Source organism: Oncorhynchus tshawytscha, linkage group LG12 (genome assembly GCF_018296145.1).
Source record: "Oncorhynchus tshawytscha isolate Ot180627B linkage group LG12, Otsh_v2.0, whole genome shotgun sequence".
NCBI classification, from domain to species: domain Eukaryota; kingdom Metazoa; phylum Chordata; class Actinopteri; order Salmoniformes; family Salmonidae; genus Oncorhynchus; species Oncorhynchus tshawytscha.
In genome coordinates, this window is record NC_056440.1 from 13,659,275 (window position 1) to 13,682,445 (window position 23,171).

The 23,171-nt window shown below is 42.2% G+C and overlaps 1 protein-coding gene across 9 annotated transcripts in view; it reads left to right on the top strand.

The window, feature by feature from the left end:
* LOC112263911 (potassium channel subfamily T member 1-like) overlaps positions 1-23,171 on the top strand; it is a 155,632-nt gene that overhangs the window by 114,571 nt on the left and 17,890 nt on the right. For all 9 annotated transcript variants that reach the window (XM_042331361.1, XM_042331362.1, XM_042331366.1 and 6 more), the window contains 11 exons: positions 3,200-3,336; positions 4,709-4,772; positions 5,121-5,229; positions 7,269-7,377; positions 10,252-10,401; positions 10,728-10,963; positions 13,935-14,151; positions 14,961-15,066; positions 15,472-15,644; positions 20,113-20,184; positions 21,092-21,226. In XM_042331361.1, the coding sequence (XP_042187295.1) occupies positions 3,200-3,336; positions 4,709-4,772; positions 5,121-5,229; positions 7,269-7,377; positions 10,252-10,401; positions 10,728-10,963; positions 13,935-14,151; positions 14,961-15,066; positions 15,472-15,644; positions 20,113-20,184; positions 21,092-21,226 (1,508 nt within the window). The remainder of the gene's footprint in view (positions 1-3,199; positions 3,337-4,708; positions 4,773-5,120; positions 5,230-7,268; positions 7,378-10,251; positions 10,402-10,727; positions 10,964-13,934; positions 14,152-14,960; positions 15,067-15,471; positions 15,645-20,112; positions 20,185-21,091; positions 21,227-23,171) is intronic.

Consider the following 23,171-nt stretch of genomic DNA (forward strand, 5'->3'; position numbering starts at 1 on the left):
AGCCCTTGTTCAGGGCTATGTTATTTGGTAGGTCTCTACAGGAATAGAGCCCTTGTTCAGGGCTATGTTATTTGGTAGGTCTCTACAGGAATAGAGCCCTTGTTCAGGGCTATGTTATTTGGTAGGTCTCTACAGGAATAGAGCCCTTGTTCAGGGCTATGTTATTTGGTAGAGCTCTACAGGAATAGAGCCCTTGTTCAGGGCCATGTTATTTGGTAGACCTCTACAGGAATAGAGCCCTTTGTAAAGGCTTTCTTCCTGGGAAGGAGAGGCAGACCAAAACGCAGCGTGGTTAGAGTTCATGTTATTTTAATAAGGTAACTCAACATGAACAGAATACTAAACAATAAACGTGAAGAACCGAAACAGTCCTAACTGGTGCAGAAAACACAAAGACAGGAAACAACCACCCACAAATCCCAACACAAAACAGGCTACCTAAATATGGTTCCCAATCAGAGACAATGACTAACACCTGCCTCTGATTGAGAACCATATCAGGCCAAACATAGAAATAGACAAACTAGACACACAACTTAGAATGCCCACCCAGCTCACGTCCTGACCAACACTAAAACAAGGAAAATACAAAAGAACTATGGTCAGAACATAACACCCTTGTTCAGGGCTATGTTATTTGGTAGGTCTCTACAGGAATAGAGCTATGTTATTTGGTAGGTCTCTACAGGAATAGAGCTATGTTATTTGGTAGGTCTCTACAGGAATAGAGCTATGTTATTTGGTAGGTCTCTACAGGAATAGAGCTATGTTATTTGGTAGGTCTCTACAGGAATAGAGCTATGTTATTTGGTAGGTCTCTACAGGAACAGAGAGGGTGTGATATTGGTAGGTATCTACAGTAATAGAGAGGCTATGATATTGGTAAGTCTCTACAGTAATAGAGAGGCTATGATATTGGTAGGTCTCTACAGGAATAGAGAGGCTATGATATTGGTATATCTCTACAGTAATAGAGAGGCTATGATATTGGTAGGTCTCTGCAGTAATAGAGAGGCTATGATATTGGTAGGTCTCTACAGTAATAGAGGCTATGATATTAGTAGTTATCTACCGTAATAGAGAGGCTATGATATTGGTAGGTCTCTACAGTAATAGAGAGGCTATGATATTGGTAGGTCTCTACAGTAATAGAGAGGCTATGATATTGGTAGGTCTCTACAGGAATAGAGGAAGACTATGATATTGGTAGGTCTCTACAGTAATAGAGAGGCTATGATATTAGTAGGTATCTACAGTAATAGAGAGGCTATGATATTGGTAGGTCTCTACAGTAATAGAGAGGCTATGATATTGGTAGGTCTCTACAGTAATAGAGGAAGAAAATGATATTGGTAGGTCTCTACAGTAATAGAGAGGGTATGATATTGGTAGGTCTCTACAGTAATAGAGAGGCTATTATATTGGTAGGTCTCTACAGTAATAGAGAGGCTATGATATTGGTAGGTCTCTACAGTAATAGAGGAAGAAAATGATATTGGTAGGTCTCTACAGTAATAGAGGAAGGCTATGATACTGGTAGGTCTCTACAGGAATAGAGGAAGGCTATGATATTGGTAGGTCTCTACAGTAATAGCGCCCTTGTTCAGGGCTATGTTATTTGGTAGGTCTCTACAGGAATAGAGCCCTTGTTCAGGGCTATGTTATTTGGTAGGTCTCTACAGGAATAGAGCCCTTGTTCAGGGCTATGTTATTTGGTAGGTCTCTACAGGAATAGAGCCCTTGTTCAGGGCTATGTTATTTGGTAGGTCTCTACAGGAATAGAGCCCTTGTTCAGGGCTATGTTATTTGGTAGGTCTCTACAGGAATAGAGCCCTTGTTCAGGGCTATGTTATTTGGTAGACCTCTACAGGAATAGAGCCCTTTGTAACGGCTTTCTTCCTGGGAAGGAGAGGCAGACCAAAACGCAGCGTGGTTAGAGTTCATGTTATTTTAATAAGGTAACTCAACATGAACAGAATACTAAACAATAAACGTGAAAACCGAAAAAGTCCTAACTGGTGCAGAAAACACAAAGACAGGAAACAACCACCCACAAATCCCAACACAAAACAGGCTACCTAAATATGGTTCCCAATCAGAGACAATGACTAACACCTGCCTCTGATTGAGAACCATATCAGGCCAAACTTAGAAATAGACAAACTAGACACACAACTTAGAATGCCCACCCAGCTCACGTCCTGACCAACACTAACAAGGAAAACACAAAATAACTATGGTCAGAACATAACACCCTTGTTCAGGGCTATGTTATTTGGTAGGTCTCTACAGGAATAGAGCTATGTTATTTGGTAGGTCTCTACAGGAATAGAGCTATGTTATTTGGTCTCTACAGGTCTCTACAGGAATAGAGCTATGTTATTTGGTAGGTCTCTACAGGAATAGAGCTATGTTATGTGGTAGGTCTCTACAGGAATAGAGCTATGTTATTTGGTAGGTCTCTACAGGAATAGAGCTATGTTATTTGGTAGATCTCTACAGGAATAGCGCTATGTTATTTGGTAGATCTCTACAGGAATAGAGCTATGTTATTTGGTAGGTCTCTACAGGAATAGCGCTAAAGGACAGACCTCAATATTGATGTTTTATTTAGCGCACAAGTCATTTAGACAATCAAATCTGGTTCCTAACACAATGTGCATTTAGCTGGCAAAATATAATAAAATATGCAAATATGCCTTCAGTGTAGATGTTAGGTTTCTAACAGGTATCTACCCTGCTCTCCTGATGTTAGGTATATAAAAGGTATCTACCCTGCTCTCTTGATGTTAGGTATATAACAGGTATCTACCCTGCTCTCCTGATGTTAGGTTTCTAACAGGTATCTACCCTGCTCTCCTGATGTTAGGTTTCTAACAGGTATCTACCCTGCTCTCCTGATGTTAGGTATATAACTGGTATCTACCCTGCTCTACTGATGTTAAGTATATAACTGGTATCTACCCTGCTCTACTGATGTTAGGTATATAACTGGTATCTACCCTGCTCTCCTGATGTTAGGTATATAACTGGTATCTACCCTGCTCTCCTGATGTTAGGTATATAACTGGTATCTACCCTGCTCTACTGATGTTAGGTATATAACTGGTATCTACCCTGCTCTCCTGATGTTAGGTATATAACAGGTATCTACCCTGCTCTCCTGATGTTAGGTATCTAACAGGTATCTACCCTGCAGGACTACTATGTGGTGATCCTGTGCCCTACGGAGATGGACACCCAGGTGCGTCGTGTCCTCCAGATCCCCCTGTGGTCCCAGAGGGTCATCTATCTCCAGGGCTCAGCGCTCAAAGACACAGACCTCATGAGGGCCAAGTGAGTGACCCACCGCCCCCTGGGCCTACAGAGTCTCAATGGGAGAGAAGGGCAGTGTTCCGCAGGGGAATGTTGTGGAATACATAGAAAGAAATATCACTTTGACAGCTCCATTCTATAACATTTTTATTTGCAAAAAGAGGGTTCCAAAACGGTTCTTCGGCCGTCCCCATAGGGGAAAACTTTTTGGTTCCAGTTAGAACCCTTTGTGGTTCCAGGTATAACTATTTTGTGTTCCATGTAGAACCCTATGACAACCTGGAACCAAAAAGGTTAAAGTTCTAAAAAGCATATTTTTTTCTAAGAGTGTAAAGGGAAGCAAGGGGTATCAGAGAAGTTCATAACACCATCAGTTGAGGTCACAGAGGCCTGAGTTGGTAATTGCAGATCAGATTAAACCTCTAATGAGCCTGTTGAAGATCATAACACCATCAGTTGAGGTCACAGATGCCTGAGTTGGTAATTGCAGATCAGATTAAACCTCTAATGAGCCTGTTGTTGAGTCCTCACAGTTCAGTTACTGGTTGATAGGCTTTCTGATCTCAGATATGAATCTAGAGTCTGTGAGTGAGTTTGTGCACCTTGTGCTGCTGACAGATAAGAGAGTGGTAAAGTCAGGAAAGGTCGGTCAAAGGTGTTAATTCAGTTGGCTGTCCTCTCCTAGTATATCAGTGTAATGGGATTTCTCCGTACGGCTCACTCTCATCACAACAGCCAAGTTCATATGCATCAACACAAATCATAGCTGAGATCGATCACATCAAACCATGTTGGCAGTGTTGGCAGTGGCAGAAGTTGCCCTGTCAGGAACACAATACAGGAAGCCATTGATATATGCAGCTGCTCTGATTTTATTGTAGTCGTAGGGTGGATGTTAAGGGGTGGTGATGAATGGTTGAATTGTGGTAATACTGCTTGTCCCCATGAGAGGAAACTGGGATGGCATGACATTTACTCTGTCCACTGCAGCACAGGACTGCATGGTCGTTCAGTGATAACAGTCATAAATTCACCCAGCAGCTCACCCATCCACTCTGCCGTTATCACATGAAAATACTCTGATGAAAACCATGACAGTAATACAGTGTGACAATACGGTGAACATTACAACAGCATGCAGATTTAGCCTCTTAGCTTTTCTCTCGGACAGTTCTCACTAATATTACTTGTCTGAAGCTTCCCTGGCCCTGGTGTGTGTGTGTGTGTGTGTGTGTGTGTGTGTGTGTGTGTGTGTGTGTGTGTGTGTGTGTGTGTGTGTGTGTGTGTGTGTGTGTGTGTGTGTGTGTGTGTGTGTGTGTGTGTGTGTGTGTGTGTGTGTGTGTGTGTGTGTGTGTGTGTATGTGTTTCTGTTAAACCAGTTTGTTTCCTACAGGATGGATGATGCAGAAGCCTGTTTTATCCTGAGCAGTAGGAATGAGGTGGACCGCACTGCGGCTGTAAGTTTATTATCAGGCTCATGACTTCATAATTAACGCATTGCAATCCTTACTCAATACATGAATTGAGTTGTGATTGCAATGAACTGAATATTTCCACTCTAACTCAGTGAGATTGTGCGTATTGGACCTGTGGCTTAAGAACTATTTTACTTTTCCACTCAGCTGATTTTACAAAATGGACAGAAATGAAAAATAAGTATTGGATTTATAAACTCATATTGTATGCACATAACAGTCCAGCTGGCCTCATAAATGGACTCATAAAATCGGAATTACATTTCCGGTTGAGTGAGGGTGAAAGTGTTAGAAGTAGCAGATGGAAATGAATGTTGTTTTGTCCTGCAGGACCACCAGACCATCCTCAGAGCCTGGGCTGTGAAGGACTTTGCCCCAAACTGCCCCCTGTATGTCCAGATCCTCAAACCAGAGAACAAATTCCATGTGAAGTTTGCTGGTGAGTTTTCCTTGCTCTTTTTGTCTCTGTCTCTTTCTATCAGTCTCCCTGTCCCCCTGTCTCTTTCTATCAGTCTCCCTGTCCCTCTCTCTCTCTGTCTCCCTGTCCCTCTCTCTCTTTCTATCAGTCTCCATGTCCCTCTTTCTCTCTCAGTCTCCCTGTCCCTCTCTCTCTTTCTATCAGTCTCCCTGTCCCTCTCTCTCTCTGTCTCCCTGTCCCTCTGTCTCTTTCTATCAGTCTCCCTGTCCCTCTCTCTATCAGTCTCCCTGTCCCTCTCTCTAAGTCTCCTTGTCCCTTTCTCTCTTTCTATCAGTCTCCCTGTCTCTCTCTCTCTGTCTCCCTGTCCCTCTCTCTCTTTCTATCAGTCTCCCTGTCCCTCTCTTTCTCTCACTCTCCCTGTCCCTGTCCCTCTCTCTCTTTCTCTCAGTCTCCCTGTCCCTCTCTCTCTTTCTGCCAGTCTCCCTGTCCCTCTCTCTCTCTCAACCTCCCTGTCCCTCTCTCTCTTTCTATCAGTCTCCCTGTCCCCCTCTCTCTCTCTGTCTCCCTGTCCCTCTGTCTCTTTCTATCAGTCTCCCTGTCCCTCTCTCTCTCTGTCTCCCTGTCCCTCTGTCTCTTTCTATCAGTCTCCCTGTCCCTCTCTCTATCAGTCTCCCTGTCCCTCTCTCTAAGTCTCCTTGTCCCTTTCTCTCTTTCTATCAGTCTCCCTGTCTCTCTCTCTCTGTCTCCCTGTCCCTCTCTCTCTTTCTATCAGTCTCCCTGTCCCTCTCTTTCTCTTACTCTCCCTGTCCCTGTCCCTCTCTCTCTTTCTCTCAGTCTCCCTGTCCCTCTCTCTCTTTCTGCCAGTCTCCCTGTCCCTCTCTCTTTCTATCAGTCTCCCTGTCCCTCTCTTTCTATCAGTCTCCCTGTCCCTCTCTCTCTTTCTATCAGTCTCCCTGTCTCCTCTCTGTCTCCTGTCCCTCTGTCTCTTTCTATCAGTCTCCCTGTCCCCCTCTCTCTCTCAGTCTCCCTGTCCCTCTCTCTCTTTCTATCAGTCTCCCTGTCCCTCTCTCTCTCTCAGTCTCCCTGTCCCTCTCTTTCTTTCTATCAGTCTCCCTGTCCCTCTCTCTCTGTCTCCCTGTCCCTCTCTCTCTTTCTATCAGTCTCCCTGTCCATCTCTCTTTCTCTCAGTCTCCCTGTCCCTCTCTCTCTTTCTATCAGTCTCCCTGTCCCTCTCTCTCTGTCTCCCTGTCCCTCTCTCTCTTTCTATCAGTATCCCTGTCCCTCTCTCTCTCTGTCTCCCTGTCCCTCTGTCTCTTTCTATCAGTCTCCCTGTCCCCCTCTCTCTCTGTCTCCCTGTCCCTCTCTCTCTTTCTATCAGTCTCCCTGTCCCTCTCTCTCAGTCTCCCTGTCCCTCTCTCTCTTTCTATCAGTCTCCCTGTCCCTCTCTCTCTCAGTCTCCCTGTCCCTCTCTCTCTTTCTATCAGTCTCCCTGTCCCTCTCTCTTTCTCTCAGTCTCCCTGTCCCTCTCTCTCTTTCTATCAGTCTCCCTGTCCCTCTCTCTCTGTCTCCCAGTCCCTCTCTCTTTCTATCAGTCTCCCTGTCCCTCTCTTTCTCTCACTCTCCCTGTCCCTCTCTCTCTTTCTCTCAGTCTCCCTGTCCCTCTCTCTCTTTCTATCAGTCTCCCTGTCCCTCTCTTTCTCTCACTCTCCCTGTCCCTCTTTCTCTCAGTCTCCCTGTCCCTCTCTCTCTTTCTCTCAGTCTCCCTGTCCCTCTTTCTCTCAGTCTCCCTGTCCCTGTCCCTCTCTCTCTTTCTCTCAGTCTACCTGTCCCTCTCTTTCTCTCAGTCTCCCTGTCCCTGTCCCTCTCTCTCTTTCTCTCAGTCTCCCTGTCCCTCTCTCTCTTTTTTACTCTCTTCCTCCAACTCTGTGTTTTGCTCCCTCCCCTCAGTCCCCCCCATCCCCAGCTCCCTCTCTCCATCTCTGTCCGTTGCATTCCTTTCAAAACAAAGTTGTTACATCACCTATTTGCTCTGACTTGCAGTATTCTGTTTTATTTGTTAGATCACGTAGTCTGTGAGGAGGAATTCAAGTTCGCCATGCTGGCCCTGAACTGTGTGTGTCCAGCCACATCCACACTGGTCACACTCCTGGTGCACACTTCCAGAGGACAGTGAGTACACCCATTACAACACTGATGATTCTCCCCTCCTACTGAAAACTCCACAATGAGGTATCACTATTGAAACCATAAACCTCAATCTTTGGGTTTGTGAGAAAGCGTTCTACAAATAAAATGCCTTATTATACAGAGATCGTTGCAGGTTTTGTTTTGTGAAACAGTAACCTATACATTGAGGTCAGTGGAGGCTGCTGAGGGGAGGACGGCTCATAATAATGGCTGGAACAGAGCTAATGGAATGCCATCAAACACATAGAAACCATAGAAACCATGTGTTTAATGTATTTGATACCATTCCACTCATTCCTCTCCAGACATTACCACAAGCCCATCCTCCCCAATTAAGGTGCCACTACCTCCTGTGAATGAGGTGTCCTCCTTTGTAAACAAGTCCCAAGTTGCTACGACAACAACAGGCACATTTGTCATTAGTCTAAAGCATGTACCTAATTAATGACTCCTCCCTGAAATCTACTGCGTTGTCATAAACTTTACCTTGGGCCTCCACACTCATCAATCTCACTGCGCGCTGCCATCAACACCAAGCCAAGATGATCAAATCTTTTCAGCATCGTTATAATATCAACAGCTTGACGTAGCAGAGAATCCATTCTTATCCTCTTTATGGAAATAATTACAAAGGCTATGTCATAAATGGTGACAGGTTTTTGGGAAAAGACAACTCCAATAAATGAGTTTTCTCTGAAGTCATCAGATTGATTAAAAGGTTAAAAGGTAGAGAGAAAGAGCAGAGACGGAGTGAGAGAGAGTGAGAGACAAAGAGAGAGTGATAGAGAGAGAGTAAGAGAGAGAGTGTGAGAGAGAGAGAGAGAGAGTGAGAGCATGAGAGTAAGAGAGAGTGAGAGAATGAGGAGAGAGAATGAGAGAGAGAGAATGAGAGAGAAAGAGAGAGTGAGAGAGAATGAGAGAGAGAGAGTGAGAGAGAGAGAGAGAGAGAGAGAGAGAGAGAGAAGAGTCCCCTAAGCAAGCTGGTCCTGGGGCTCTGTTCACAAACACAAACACACACTACAGAGCCCCAGGACAGCAGCACAATTAGACCCAACCAAATTATGAGAAAACAAAAAGATAACTACTTAACACATTGGAAAGAATTAACAAAAAAACAGAGCAAACTAGAATGCTATTTGGCCCTACACAGAGAGTACACAGCGGCAGAATACCTGACCACTGTGACTGACCCAAAATTAAGGAAAGCCTTGACTATGTACAGACTCAGTGAGCATAGCCTTGCTATTGAGAAAGGCCGCCGTAGGCAGACATGGCTCTCAAGAGAAGACAGGCTATGTGCTCACTGCCCACAAAATGAGGTGGAAACTGAGCTGCACTTCCTAACCTCCTGCCCAATGTATGACCATATTAGAGAGACATATTTCCCTCAGATTACACAGATCCACAAAGAATTTGAAAACAAATCCAATTTTGAAAAACTCCCATATCTACTGGGTGAAATTCCACAGTGTGCCATCACAGCAGCAAGATTTGTGACCTGTTGCCACGAGAAAAGGGCAACCAGTGAAGAACAAACACCATTGTAAATACAACCCATATTTATGCTTATTTATTTTATCTTGTGTCCTTTAGCCATTTGTACATTGTTAGAACACTGTATATATATATAATATGACATTTGTAATGTCTTTACTGTTTTGAAACTTCTGTATGTGTAATGTTTACTGTTAATTTTTGTTGTTTTTCACTTTATATATTCACTTTGTATGTTGTCTACCTCACTTGCTTTGGCAATGTTAACACATGTTTCCCATGCCAATAAAGCCCTTGAATTGAATTGAATTGAGAGAGAGAGAGAGAGAGAGAGAGAGAGAGAGAGAGAGAGAGAGAGAGATTAATTGATGTGTTGGGATGACCTTATTCTCAACAAGGTAATTATTGGTTGGAGATTTAGATGGCGGGAGTTACAAGCTCATAAAAGTTCAGAAGCAATTTTTGATGGAGCTGTCAATCAAGACAAGGAAAGGTGCTGAGTTGCAGATCAAGTCAGGGAATTACAATGAGTTGGGAGATAACTGGTCTAACTTGATTGATAGCCTGAAATGACTTCTTGGTAGCTAGTTATGAGGTTGGGAGATGGGTAACCTATCTGGGCTAAAGACAACTTCCTACAATTCATACGTGGCTTGTAGTATTACAGAGAAACAACAACAAAAAATTCTACCAAAAAATACAAAATATATATATTTTTACATTTAACGTTTTTAACAGGACAAATTTGGGGGCCACGTTCCCCTACGCCCCTTATGGGCATGACCTCTCTGACTATAATGAAATATCTCAAACAGCACATTACGGGTCAGGTGGAGACAGTAATGTGAAAAGGGTATCAGAGTCTCTACATGATAGCTAAGTAGTTCATCACTGTCACAGGCCCTCACATTGCTCTAACAGTCCTTCACGTTTCTTTAACATCTCAGGTCAAGGCTTCATCACTCATCTTCATCCCCTTATGTCATCAGTCATCTTCATCCCCTTACTTCATCAATCATTTTCATTACCTTACGTCATCAGTCATCTTCATCCCCTTACTTCATCAGTCATCTTAATTTCCTTATGTCATCAGTCATCTTCATCCCCTTACTTCATCAATCATCTTCATCACCTTCATCAGTCATCTTCATCCCATTACTTCAACAGTCATCTTCATCCCCTTACTTCATCAATCATCTTCATCACCTTCATCAGTCATCTTCATCCCATTACTTCATCAATCATTTTCATCACCTTACTTCATCAGTCATCTTCATCCCCTTACTTCATCAGTCATATTCCTCCCCATTGGGACATAAGGCCACAATGAGTTTTCTCCACTTCTTCTGTTTTTGACTACAGGGAAGGCCAGCTGTCTCCAGAACAGTGGCAGAGGACGTACGGACGGTGCTCGGGGAACGAGGTCTACCATATCCGCCTCTGTGACAGCAAGTTCTTTGGGGAGTATGATGGGAAGAGTTTCACATATGCCTCCTTCCACGCACACAAGAAGTGAGTAGACTTCCTGCCATGGCTTGTATAAGAACTTCTTGCTGTTCTCTGACACTCTGCAAACCTTGAGGACAGCAGTCTTAGTGTCCGTTTCCCCTGGGACTTGATTGATACATCTGTAAATATGTGGCATATTCTTGGGTTTCGATTAGATTAGCTCCCTGGGTATTTGTCTCTTGGTTCATGGCTTCAAGGTTAATCACTCTCTGTCAAACCAAGGCAAACCGGCATAGCCTGTAGCCAGAAGCCCTTTAGAACCAGAGTTGTGCACCCCTGGATTACACTAAGCACAGCATGCCAGATGGCTGTTCTTCATCTCCCCTCAGGTATGGTGTGTGTCTGATCGGGGTGAAGAGGGAGGACAACAAGAGCATCCTGCTGAACCCTGGTCCTCGCCACATCATGGCTGCCCCAGACACCTGCTACTACATCAACATCACCAAGGAGGAGAACAGCGCCTTCATCTTTAAACAGGAGGAGAAGGACAACAAGGGCCTGCCGGTGGCCGGGCTGTACGATGCCCCCTCCAGGCTGCCTGTACACAGCATCATCGCCAGTATGGGTGAGGAACGAAGGGAAGGGAGGGAGGGATAGCTTAGTAAAGGGGAGCAGGTGAGAGGGAGGAGGGATGGGTGAGCCTCAGTGTTGGGAGGTAATGAACTACATGTAATGTAACAACTAGTAATTTAATTACAGTACATTTTGCACTAGCTTGGTTGTAGTTTATCTAAATTCTAATCTTTGTTGTGTTTTGTTCAGTAATTAAAGCTTGTTTTGCCATGTAGTGGTGTAGCTAACTATTTGAAATACACACAACTTTTGGGGGGAATCGGGACTACCTAATTCTCACTTTTAGGCTAAATCACACATTATGTTGACATCGGACTACAGAGTGATCTGTTCTTGCAATTTGTAGTCTATGACATTTTTGATAATTTTTCTTAAGGGTAGCTTTAGTGTAGCTTAACTTATCCCCGTGTAAAGTAATTGGTAGCTTGGTAAACTATATTTTCAGAGTAGCTTCCCCAACACTAGTGAGCCTAATGCAGAATGAGAGTCGAGTAGGGAGTGATGAAGAATGGCCAAGTCTTATAAAGATCAGGGAGGAAGGGAGGGAGGGAGGGAGTGAGGAGGAATGGCCGAGTCTTATAAAGATCAGGGAGGGAGGGAGTGAGGAGGAATGGCCGAGTCTTATAAAGATCAGGGAGGAAGGGAGGGAGGGAGGGAGTGAGGAGGAATGGCCGAGTCTTATAAAGATCAGGGAGGGAGTGAGGAGGAATGGCCGAGTCTTATAAAGATCAGGGAGGAAGGGAGTGAGGAGGAATGGCCGAGTCTTATAAAGATCAGGGAGGAAGGGAGGGAGTGAGGAGGAATGGCCGAGTCTTATAAAGATCAGGGAGGAAGGGAGGGAGTGAGGAGGAATGGCCGAGTCTTATAAAGATCAGGGAGGAAGGGAGTGAGGAGGAATGGCCGAGTCTTATAAAAGTCAGGGAGGGAGGGAGGAGGAATGGCCGAGTCTTATAAAGATAAGGGAGGGAGGAGGAATGGCCGAGTCTTATAAAGAACAGGGAGGAAGGGAGGGAGGGAGGGAGTGAGGAGGAATGGCCGAGTCTTATAAAGATCAGGGAGGAAGGGAGGGAGTGAGGAGGAATGGCCGAGTCTTATAAAAGGGAGGGAGGAAGAGTTGGTCTTATAAGAGTCTTATAAGGGAGGGAGGGAGGGAGGGAGGGAGGGAGGGAGGGAGGGAGGGAGGGAGGGAGGGGGAGGGATGTCAGAGTCTTATAAAGATCAGACGGAGGGAGGGAAAATCAGAGGAGTGAGCCTAGTGTTGCAAGGGCGTGAGAGAATGGGGGCGAGGAGGGATTCTTCACTTGTCACTGCTATATATTTGCTAACTTTCACAGTGCAATGCGACCTTTCGCAGTGCAACGCTACCTTTCACAGTGCAATACTTCCTTTCACAGTGCAACGCTACCTTTCACAGTGCAATGCTACCTTTCACAGTACAATGCTACCTTTCACAGTGCAATACTTCCTTTCACAGTGCAACGCTACCTTTCACAGTGCAATGCTACCTTTCACAGTACAATGCTACCTTTCACAGTACAATGCTACCTTTCACAGTGCAATGCTACCTTTCACAGTACAATGCTACCTTTCACAGTGCAATGCTACCTTTCACAGTACAATGCTACCTTTCACAGTGCAATGCTACCTTTCACAGTACAATGCTACCTTTCACAGTGCAATGCTACCTTTCACAGTGCAATGTTGCCATTGACATGTTGGTGTTGATGGTTGTTTTGTATGCTTGTGACTTCATGCATGTGTTCTCGTCTGACTATTGTTTTTTTTCCTTTTCTGGGTTGACTTGGTTTCTGTTGTTGTTGTTGTTTTTGTTGTTGTTGTTTTGCTACGACGTGTTAAAGTTGATCAGGCCACTTCGTATGGTAAGTTTGTGCATGTTGCTACTATTGAATTGTCCTGTTGTAAGGCAACACCGTAGTGTAGTTGGAGAAGGATTTCTGTCAACACAGTTATTCTGTTGTTTTGGTATAGGTTGATGTTTTCTGTAAATGTGTTGCAGTGGAGGCTGCTGAGGGGAGGACGGCTCATAATAATGGCTGGAACGGAGCCAATGGAATGGCATCAAACCAGGTGTTTGCTGTATTTGATGCCATTCCAGCTATTCCGCTCCAGACATTACCACAAGCCCGTCCTCCCCAATTAAGGTGCCACCAACCTCCTGTGATTTGCTGTTAATCAGTTCTTTGCGGGGTTTTTGCACATAGTTTTGCATCGTTTTAGTTCTGTTTATCAAAAAATGTACTTGTACTTGCGTTGGATGCTGCTACTTCCCATTACAACAGATTAAGATATGCCCGATGTTTAACCTCTCAGAAATGAGATACAAGGTAGAAACATCGAAATGGATTGAAGGCTTTAGAATATGTCATTTATCACGAGGACAAAAACCTCAAAGACATTCATTCAGTTGACACGATCTATTAAAAACATGTTGTATTCAACTGCTCTTTGTCCAGGTACTGTATAGTACAGTCTTATATGGATACATTAACTTTTTGTTCAACTAGATGGGGGGTAGATCGGATAGTGTTGAATAGATAACATTGAGGACATTGGTCTGTAAAGTCTAATAAAATTCAGTGCATTGAGGACACATGAGTTTGATGGATCAGTGTGCAGCTTTGGGCAAGGACAAAAGACTAAGTGACTTCACTAATTCAACCAGAAGCAATGACAGTGCAGTTAGCACGTCAGCTGTGCTGGTTCATTTCACACGAAAAGATGATTAGATAATGAATCATGCAAGGCAAGGCAACATAAAATGTGCTTACACTACACTATAGAGTATAGAGTATTCATAGGAAATCATAGTATATCAACTTAAGGTTTCTGTAAACAATTACAACAACTTCTCTTTCTATCTATCAGTGGTGCCCAATCCCATCACACTACCACCCCATTGTACCAACCAACTATCTTACCAACCATTCAACCACCTCTTTCAGGGACGGTCGCCATGGACCTCCAGAACCCGACGGACCCCCCAGAGGACAGCAGCAAGCTGACCCTGCCCACAGAGAACGGGTCTGGAAGCAGACGGCCCAGCATCGCCCCCGTCTTGGAGATCGCTGACTCCTCTTCCATCCTGCCCTGCGACCTGCTCAGTGACCAATCAGAGGACGAGACCAACCAATCAGACGAAGAGAGCTCGTCGGTGTCCGAGTGAGTGTCCAATCAGAGATGTCGAGGAGGGCAAAGGGAAGTTGGAAGGGCTTGGGCTGTGTTTCCGAAATGGTGTATCAGCCCTCACTGGTTTCAACGCTACAGGCCATGGCTTATGGCTGGGCTGTAGCTAGAATGATTGTTTTCATTATTAACTGACAGTCAATATGATAATGTCTAGTCGGCTTTTATAACGTCTGTTCAGCTCAATGTTGAGTCACACAGCTACTCTATCCATTCCATCACCAAAGGAAAGAGAAGATGTGTGTGGGGGGGGGGTTAGAGTGGATCCTTTCTTTCTTTTCTTATTTTCTCTCTCTCACTCTATTTCTTTCTCCCTTTCTTTACATCTTTCAATGCATACCATTGAAGCCCTTAGACAACAGTTACATAAGTAATACACTGTGGTTTGGCAGACTGCTGCCTGGAAGAGAGAGAGAGAGAGAGAATTTTATATTGTGTTCTGGTCATGAGCCATACAGTCCCACAGTGCCCCTGTGTGGTCATGATAACAAGCCTTTGAGAAAAGGCTATATACACTCGGTCTCGATACTGTATGTAACAATCCATCAATCTTTTGTGTTAACCTTCAACATGTGTGCAATACTTTACACTGACAAATAGCTGTGTCAATGACACAATGACAAATAGCTGTGTCAATGACACAATGACAAATAGATGGTATCAATGATTGACATTGAAACATTATTCAATAGATTGCCTTGTCGCTAAAGTTTTTGGTTCATTGCCTCTTCTAAAGTCTCTCTGACTGGTGTGTATTTGTTGTTCATTTTAACTTTTCACCTCAGTTTTGTGAAAGGATATCCTCCCAACTCGCCCTACATTGGCAGCTCTCCAACCCTGTGCCATCTCTTACCCCAGAAAGCCTCATTCTGCTGCCTTCGTCTGGACAAGGTGAGTAGAGACAAGGATGTAATGAAGTCTATAGTTGACAAACAAACTTGGTTTTGTTCTCTCATGTAGTAATTATTAAGCCACACAGTCTTGTTCCAAAGACAGCAAACAATTTATTATATCTTATTGTGTTGAGCTGTGTTGGTTGCACCATGTTTTAACAATGGTATTGTACATTAGCTTGTAAACTTGACTGTATGAATAGAAAGTGTACTCATCTTTGAATAATAGAATACAGCAGACAAACCTAACTGTTTAGTGTTGTCACAATAGTTCATGGAATATCATATGTTTATGGACAAAAAACTTGCCTTAGACTTCACTCAGTAACACTGACAAACATTTAAATCATTATAACAAACCTGAAACATAATGACCTTTCACCTAACTTTCCATGACATCCAGGGTTGCAGGCACAACAGTTTTGAGGATGCTAAGGCCTATGGTTTTAAGAACAAGCTGATCATAGTATCTGCAGAGATGGCAGGGAACGGCCTCTATAACTTCATCGTCCCTCTGCGGGCCTACTACCGCCCCAGGAAAGAGCTCAACCCTATCGTCCTGCTATTAGACTACCCGTAAGTAGTTTCACGCACCAGACTGCACTGGGCGCAATAGCTTGAGGGTGAGGTTACCCCATAAGCAACCACATGACTGGTCTGTGCCTCTTTATAATGGTTTTAGATAACATATCATGTATCCACCTGTGTGTAATGCATTTAAACAGACTAAATGCATAATAACACCTATACATGTTTTCATAATGCATTACACTTGCTGATTAAGACTTGAAAAGGTATATGACGTGGTGTATGATGTGGTATATGACGTGGTATATGATGTGGTATATGACGTGGTATATGATGTGGTATATGACGTGGTGTATGATGTGGTATATGACGTGGTATATGATGTGGTATATGACGTGGTATATGATGTGGTATAGGACTTGGTATAATAATGGGTATAGGATGTGGTATATGACTTGGTATATGACTTGGTATATGATGTGGTATATGACTTGGTATAATAATGGGTATAGGATGTGGTATATGATGTGGTATAGGACTTGGTATATGATGTGGTATAGGACTTGATATAGGTCTTGGTATATGATGTAGTATAGGACTTGGTATAGGATGTGGTATAGGGCTTGGTATATGATGTGGTATATGACTTGGTATATGATGTGGTATAGGGCTTGGTATAGGATGTGGTATAGGATGTGGTATAGGACTTGGTATATGACTTGGTATGTGATGTGGTATAGGACTTGGTATATGATGTGGTATATGACTTGGTATATGATGTGGGATAGGACTTGGTATAGGATGTGGTATAGGCCTTGGTATATGATTTGGTATATGATGTGGTATATGACTTGGTATATGATGTGGTATAGGGTTTGGTATAGGATGTGGTATAGGACTTGGTATATGACTTGGTATATGATGTGGTATATGATGTGGGATAGGACTTGGTATAGGATGTGGTATAGGACTTGGTATAGGATGTGGTATAGGACTTGGTATAGGACTTGGTATATGACTTGGTATAGGGTGTGGTATATGATGTGGTATAGGACTTGGTATATGATGTGGTATAGGATGTGGTATAGGATGTGGTATATGATGTGGTATAGGCTGTGGTATATGATGTGGTATATGACTTGGTATATGATGTGGTATATGACTTGGTATATGATGTGGTATATGACTTGGTATATGATGTGGTATATGACTTGGTATATGATGTGGTATATGATGTGGTATAGGACTTGGTAAAGGACTTGGTATAGGACTTGGTATATGATGTGGGATAGGACTTGGTATAGGATGTGGTATAGGACTTGGTATATGATGTGGGATAGGACTTGGTATATGATGTGGTATAGGACTTGGTACATGATGTGGTATAGGACTTGGTATATGATGTGGTATAGGTATTGGTATAGGACTTGGTATATGACTTGTATATGATGTGGTATAGGACTTGGTATATGATGTGGTATAGGACTTGGTATATGATGTGGTATAGGACTTGGTATAGGTCTTGGTATATGATGTAGTATAGGACTTGGTATAGGATGTGGTATAGGACTTGGTATAGGATGTGGTATATGACTTGGTATATGATGTGGTATAGGACTTGGTATAGGATGTGGTATAGGACTTGGTATATGACTTGGTATATGATGTGGTATATGACTTGGTATATGATGTGGGATAGGACTTGGTATAGTATGTGGTATAGGACTTGGTATAGGATGTGGTATAGGACTTGGTATAGGACTTGGTATATGACTTGGTATAGGGTGTGGTATATGATGTGGTATAGGACTTGGTATATGATGTGGTATAGGATGTGGTATAGGATGTGGTATATGATGTGGTATATGACTTGGTATATGATGTGGTATATGATGTGGTATATGATGTGGTATAGGACTTGGTAAAGGACTTGGTATAGGACTTGGTATATGATGTGGGATAGGACTTGGTATAGGATGTGGTATAGGACTTGGTATATGATGTGGGATAGGACTTGGTATATGATGTGGTATAGGACTTGGTACATGATGTGGTATAGGACTTGGTATATGATGTGGTATAGGTATTGGTATAGGACTTGGTATATGACTTGGTATATGATGTGGTATAGGACTTGGTATATGATGTGGTATAGGACTTGGTATATGATGTGGTATAGGACTTGGTATAGGTCTTGGTATATGATGTAGTATAGGACTTGGTATAGGATGTGGTATAGGACTTGGTATAGGATGTGGTATATGACTTGGTATATGATGTGGTATAGGACTTGGTATAGGATGTGGTATAGGACTTGGTATATGACTTGGTATATGATGTGGTATATGACTTGGTATATGATGTGGGATAGGACTTGGTATAGTATGTGGTATAGGACTTGGTATAGGATGTGGTATAGGACTTGGTATAGGACTTGGTATATGACTTGGTATAGGGTGTGGTATATGATGTGGTATAGGACTTGGTATATGATGTGGTATATGATGTGGTATATGACTTGGTATATGATGTGGTATATGACTTGGTATATGATGTGGTATATGACTTGGTATATGATGTGGTATAGGACTTGGTATAGGTCTTGGTATATGATGTAGTATAGGACTTGGTATAGGATGTGGTATAGGACTTGGTATAGGATGTGGTATAGGTCTTGGTATAGGACTTGGTATATGACTTGGTATAGGGTGTGGTATATGATGTGGTATAGGACTTGGTATAGGGTGTGGTATATGATGTGGTATAGGATGTGGTATAGGACGTGGTATATGATGTGGTATAGGCTGTGGTATATGATGTGGTATATGACTTGGTATATGATGTGGTATATGACTTGGTATATGATGTGGTATATGACTTGGTATATGATGTGGTATATGATGTGGTATAGGATGTGGTACAGGACTTGGTATAGGACTTGGTATAGGACTTGGTATATGATGTGGTATAGATGTGGTATATGATGTAGTATAGGACTTGGTATAGGACTTGGTATATGATGTGGTATAGGACTTGGTATATGATGTGGTATAGGGCTTGGTATATGATGTGATATATGACTTGGTATAATAATGGGTATAGAATGTGGTAGAGGACTTGGTATATGATGTGGTATATGACTTGGTATATGATGTGGTATAGGATGTGGTATATGACTTGGTATAGGATGTGGTATAGGACTTGGTATAGGACTTAAATGCATTACACTCAGATGGTTATTGTAATATAAAGTTTTGCCAAGATTTAGTGTTGGGCTGCATGAAATCTAGTGACATTAAGTAATTGTAGAGAGAGTAAGGTGATTATACAGCTGCAGCCTGAAGTTAACTTAACTGCTGCAGGATGAGAAATCATTTCTTCATTATTCATATTGCTGGCTGTGCCTCTCTGTTGGATAAATGGAGCTCTGGGAAGCTTCAGGGGTGTGTGTTTGTGTGATGTTTTTGCCTATAATAATTCAGTGTGGATTTCATTACAGTAACTTCAGAGGACTCTCCAGGGAAGTTTGTGTAGCTAAACAGAAAGCCATGGAGCTCTGTAATCCCATATAGTCTGGGGCAGAGACTAACATTTCACACTGGCGGCGTATCTATCCTAGTCCCACTATACAGTTATCTACTTCTGGAGGAGTTACCATGGCAACAGGCTATATTGCATATCTGGAGTTATCAGGAAGCAGTATTTTGTCATAAAAACAGAATACATATTTGCTGCATATGTACAGTATTTTAGGACATTATGTAGTTACATTTTTTTTAAAGGAAAATTGTTTGGCTGCAAAATTTGCTGAGGCTTCTAATAGTCTAATACCCATTAGTATGTATGTACTGTACTTTATGTGTGGTTGCAGTTGTCTGTGTCCTGCCCCTTGTCATGGAATTATTCTAATCAAAATAGAGAGACTTAGATTTCTTCAAAACAACGCAAATGTATCATTTAATTACTACACTAACGGAGTTGGTCGGTAACCACCCTTAAGGTAATCACTGAGAACTCTAAGAGCAGAACTAAGCCACGGCATTTCATAGTTAAGACATGTTCTCCTGAATATGTGACAAACAACAGATTTGTGAAATTATACAAAGGTACATTGTGCTATCATGCAACATTTACATTGCACCAGGTTTCTGTCTCTAGGTCATTTAACTACTTTGTTAAACAAACATACTAATGCAACATAGGACACTAGGTCCTTCCCTAAATTCATGAAGTCCAGTATTCATCTGCCACGTGGGAGAAATAAACTGGAGGGAGGTTCTGCCTGGCACCGGCAGTCAGGCACACAAACACTAATCATGGATTGGAATGCAGTCTTTAGGTTTTATCACCTAGGCATCTTAAATCAACTGTCAGCGTTAAGCCTCAGAGACTCATTTCAGAAGAACAGACATTGTGAAAATACTAATATGAATACATTCTAATATAAAAGTAATGTGATTAACATAATGATGTAATTCTACTACACCCTATTGATATAGTGTTGTGATTCCTGCAGGCCTGACAACCACTTCCTAGAAGCCATCTGCTGTTTCCCAATGGTCTACTTCATGGCCGGAACTATAGATAAGTAGGTGTTCATTACTGGAACGCCTCACTTCACAGAATTCCAATGACCCTGGTCAATTCCAATGACATCCCAATGACATTATGCTGTGCCCCCCTCATTTACACATTAATTAGCTATACAGTGCATTTGGAAAGTATACGTTACAGCCTTATTCTGAAATTGATGAAGTTGTTGTTTTTCCGAATCAATCTACACACAATATACCCTAATGACAAAGCAAAAACACAAATTGTTGCAAATGTACTCAAAATAAAACATTTAAAATATCATATATATATTAGTATTCAGACCCTTTACTCAGTACTTTGTTGAAGCACCTTTGGCAGCGATTACAGCCTCGAGTCTTCTTTGCTATGATGCTACAAGCTTGGCACACCAGTATTTAGGGAGTTTCTCCCATTCTTCTCTGCAGATCCTCTCAAACTCTGTCAGGTTGGATGGGGAGCATCGCTGCACAGCTATTTTCAGGTCTCACCAGAGATGTTCGATCGGGTTCAGGTCCAGGCTCTGGCAGAGCCACTCAAGGACATTAAGAGACTTGTCCCAAAGCCACTCCTGCGTTGTGTTGGCTGTGTGCATCTCAAGGATGATCAATGGAAACAGGGTGTCCAAAACCTTTTTTCGCTTTCTATTTATGTTAAATAGTTTTAATTCATCCATTTTAGAATAAGGCTGTAACTTAACAAAATGTGGAGAAAGTCAAGGGGTCTGTCTACTTTCCGAATGCTCTGTATATTATGTCTCATATCATTACTATCCAGGGGATTTGCAATTAACGAGTGTCATTAATGACATATTATAGGTCAGGTAAAAGTCATGAATGTCATAATATGATATATTGTGTTGGTTTCTCTTTGTGGCAGCTTGTCACGATGTGTTGTGTTATGATGGGTTCTCTTTGTGGCAGCCTGGACAATCTTCTGCAGTGTGGCATCATCTATGCTGATAACCTGGTGGTGGTGGACAAGGAGAGCACCATGAGTGCTGAGGAAGACTATATGGCAGACGCCAAAACCATAGTCAACGTACAGACCATGTTCAGGTATGCTGTGAGATGTCTGCTTCTATGTTTAATGATATACAGTAAATGCGCTGCACACAGATTGGTTGCAGGTCTTCATTTCAAGTAACCTATTACGGCACAGTATGGACTACTTGCAGTATAGTAAATCATTATAAATACTCTGTCTTTAAAATTCAAGAGGGAAAATCATTTTTCAAGCATGGAACTGACATAAAACAATGAAATACACTCTGGAAATTCAAAGTCATTTGAAATTCAGATGAAAGTATCAGATGAAAGTATCAGATGAAAGTGTTAGATGAAAGTCAAATTAAAGTCTCAGATGAAAGTCAGATGACAGTCAGATGAAAGTGTTAGATGAAAGTCTCAGATGACAGTCAGATGACAGTCTCAGATGAAAGTCAGATGACAGTCAGATGAAAGTCTCAGATGAAAGTCAGATGACAGTCAGATGAAAGTCTCAGATGAAAGTCAGATGACAGTCAGATGAAAGTCTCAGATGAAAGTCAGATGACAGTCAGATGAAAGTGTTGGATGAAAGATTTTTTTTAAAGTATTATATGAGAGTCAGATGGAAGTGTCAGATGAAGGTGTTAGATGAGAGTCAGATGGAAGTGTTAGATGAGAGTCAGATGGTGGTGTCAGATGAAGGTGTTAGATGACAGTCAGATGGAAGTGTCAGATGAGAGTCAGATGGTGGTGTCAGATGAAGGTGTTAGATGACAGTCAGATGGAAGTGTTAGATGATGTTGTTGTTTTTCATGAAAGTAAAATGAATAAACCATTGGGTGAAACTGTATTAAACAGCATCTATCAGAGCATCTATCAGGGTAGAAATGTTTCATTCAACATCCCAAAACTGAAACCATGCATCACTGCTAGATTGGTACTTACCCATGAGCCCAAAGCATTGAATCTCTTTGACTCCTTCCTTCCTTCCTACTCTCAATTCAATTCAAGGGGCTTTATTGGCATGGGAAACATGTGTTAACAGTGCCAAAGCAAGTGCGGTAGATAATATACAAAAGTGAAATAAACAATAAAAATTAACAGTAAACATTACACATACAGAGTTTCAAAACAATAAAGACATTACAAATGTCATATTATGTATATATACAGTGTTGTAACAATGTATAAATGGTTAAAGTACACAAGGGAAAATAAATAAGCATAAATATGGGTTGTATTTACAATGGTGTTTGTTCTTCACTGGTTGCCCTTTTCTTCTGGCAACAGGTCACAAATATTGCTGCTGTGATGGCACACTGTGGAATTTCACCCAGTAGATATGGGAGTTTATCAAAATTGGGTTTGTTTTCAAATTCTTTTTGGATCTGTGTAATCTGAGGGAAATATGTGTCTCTAATATGGTCATACATTTGGCAGGAGGTTAGGAAGTGCAGCTCAGTTTCCACCTCATTTTGTGGGCAGTGTGCACATAGCCTGTCTTCTCTTGAGAGCCATGTCTGCCTACGGCGACCTTTCTCAATAGCAAGGCTATGCTCACTGAGTCTGTACATAGTCAAAGCTTTCCTTAAGTTTGGGTCAGTCACAGTGGTCAGCTATTCTGCCACTGTGTACTCTCTGTTTAGGGCCAAATAGCAATCTAGTTTGCTCTGTTTTTTTGTTCATTCTTTCCAATGTGTCAAGTAATTATCTTTTTGTTTTCTCATGATTTGCTTGGGTCTAATTGTACCAGCTTGCTTAGGGGACTCTTCTCCAGGTTCATCTCTCTGTAGGTGATGGCTTTGTTATGGAAGATTTGGGAATCGCTTCCTTTTAGGTGGTTGTAGAATTTAACGGCTCTTTTCTGGATTTTGATAATTAGTGGGTATCGGCCTAATTCTGCTCTGCATGCATTATTACGTGTTCTACGTTGTACACGGAGGATATTTTTGCAGAATTCTGCATGCAGTCTCAATTTGGTGTTTGTCCCATTTTGTAAAGTCTTGGTTGGTGA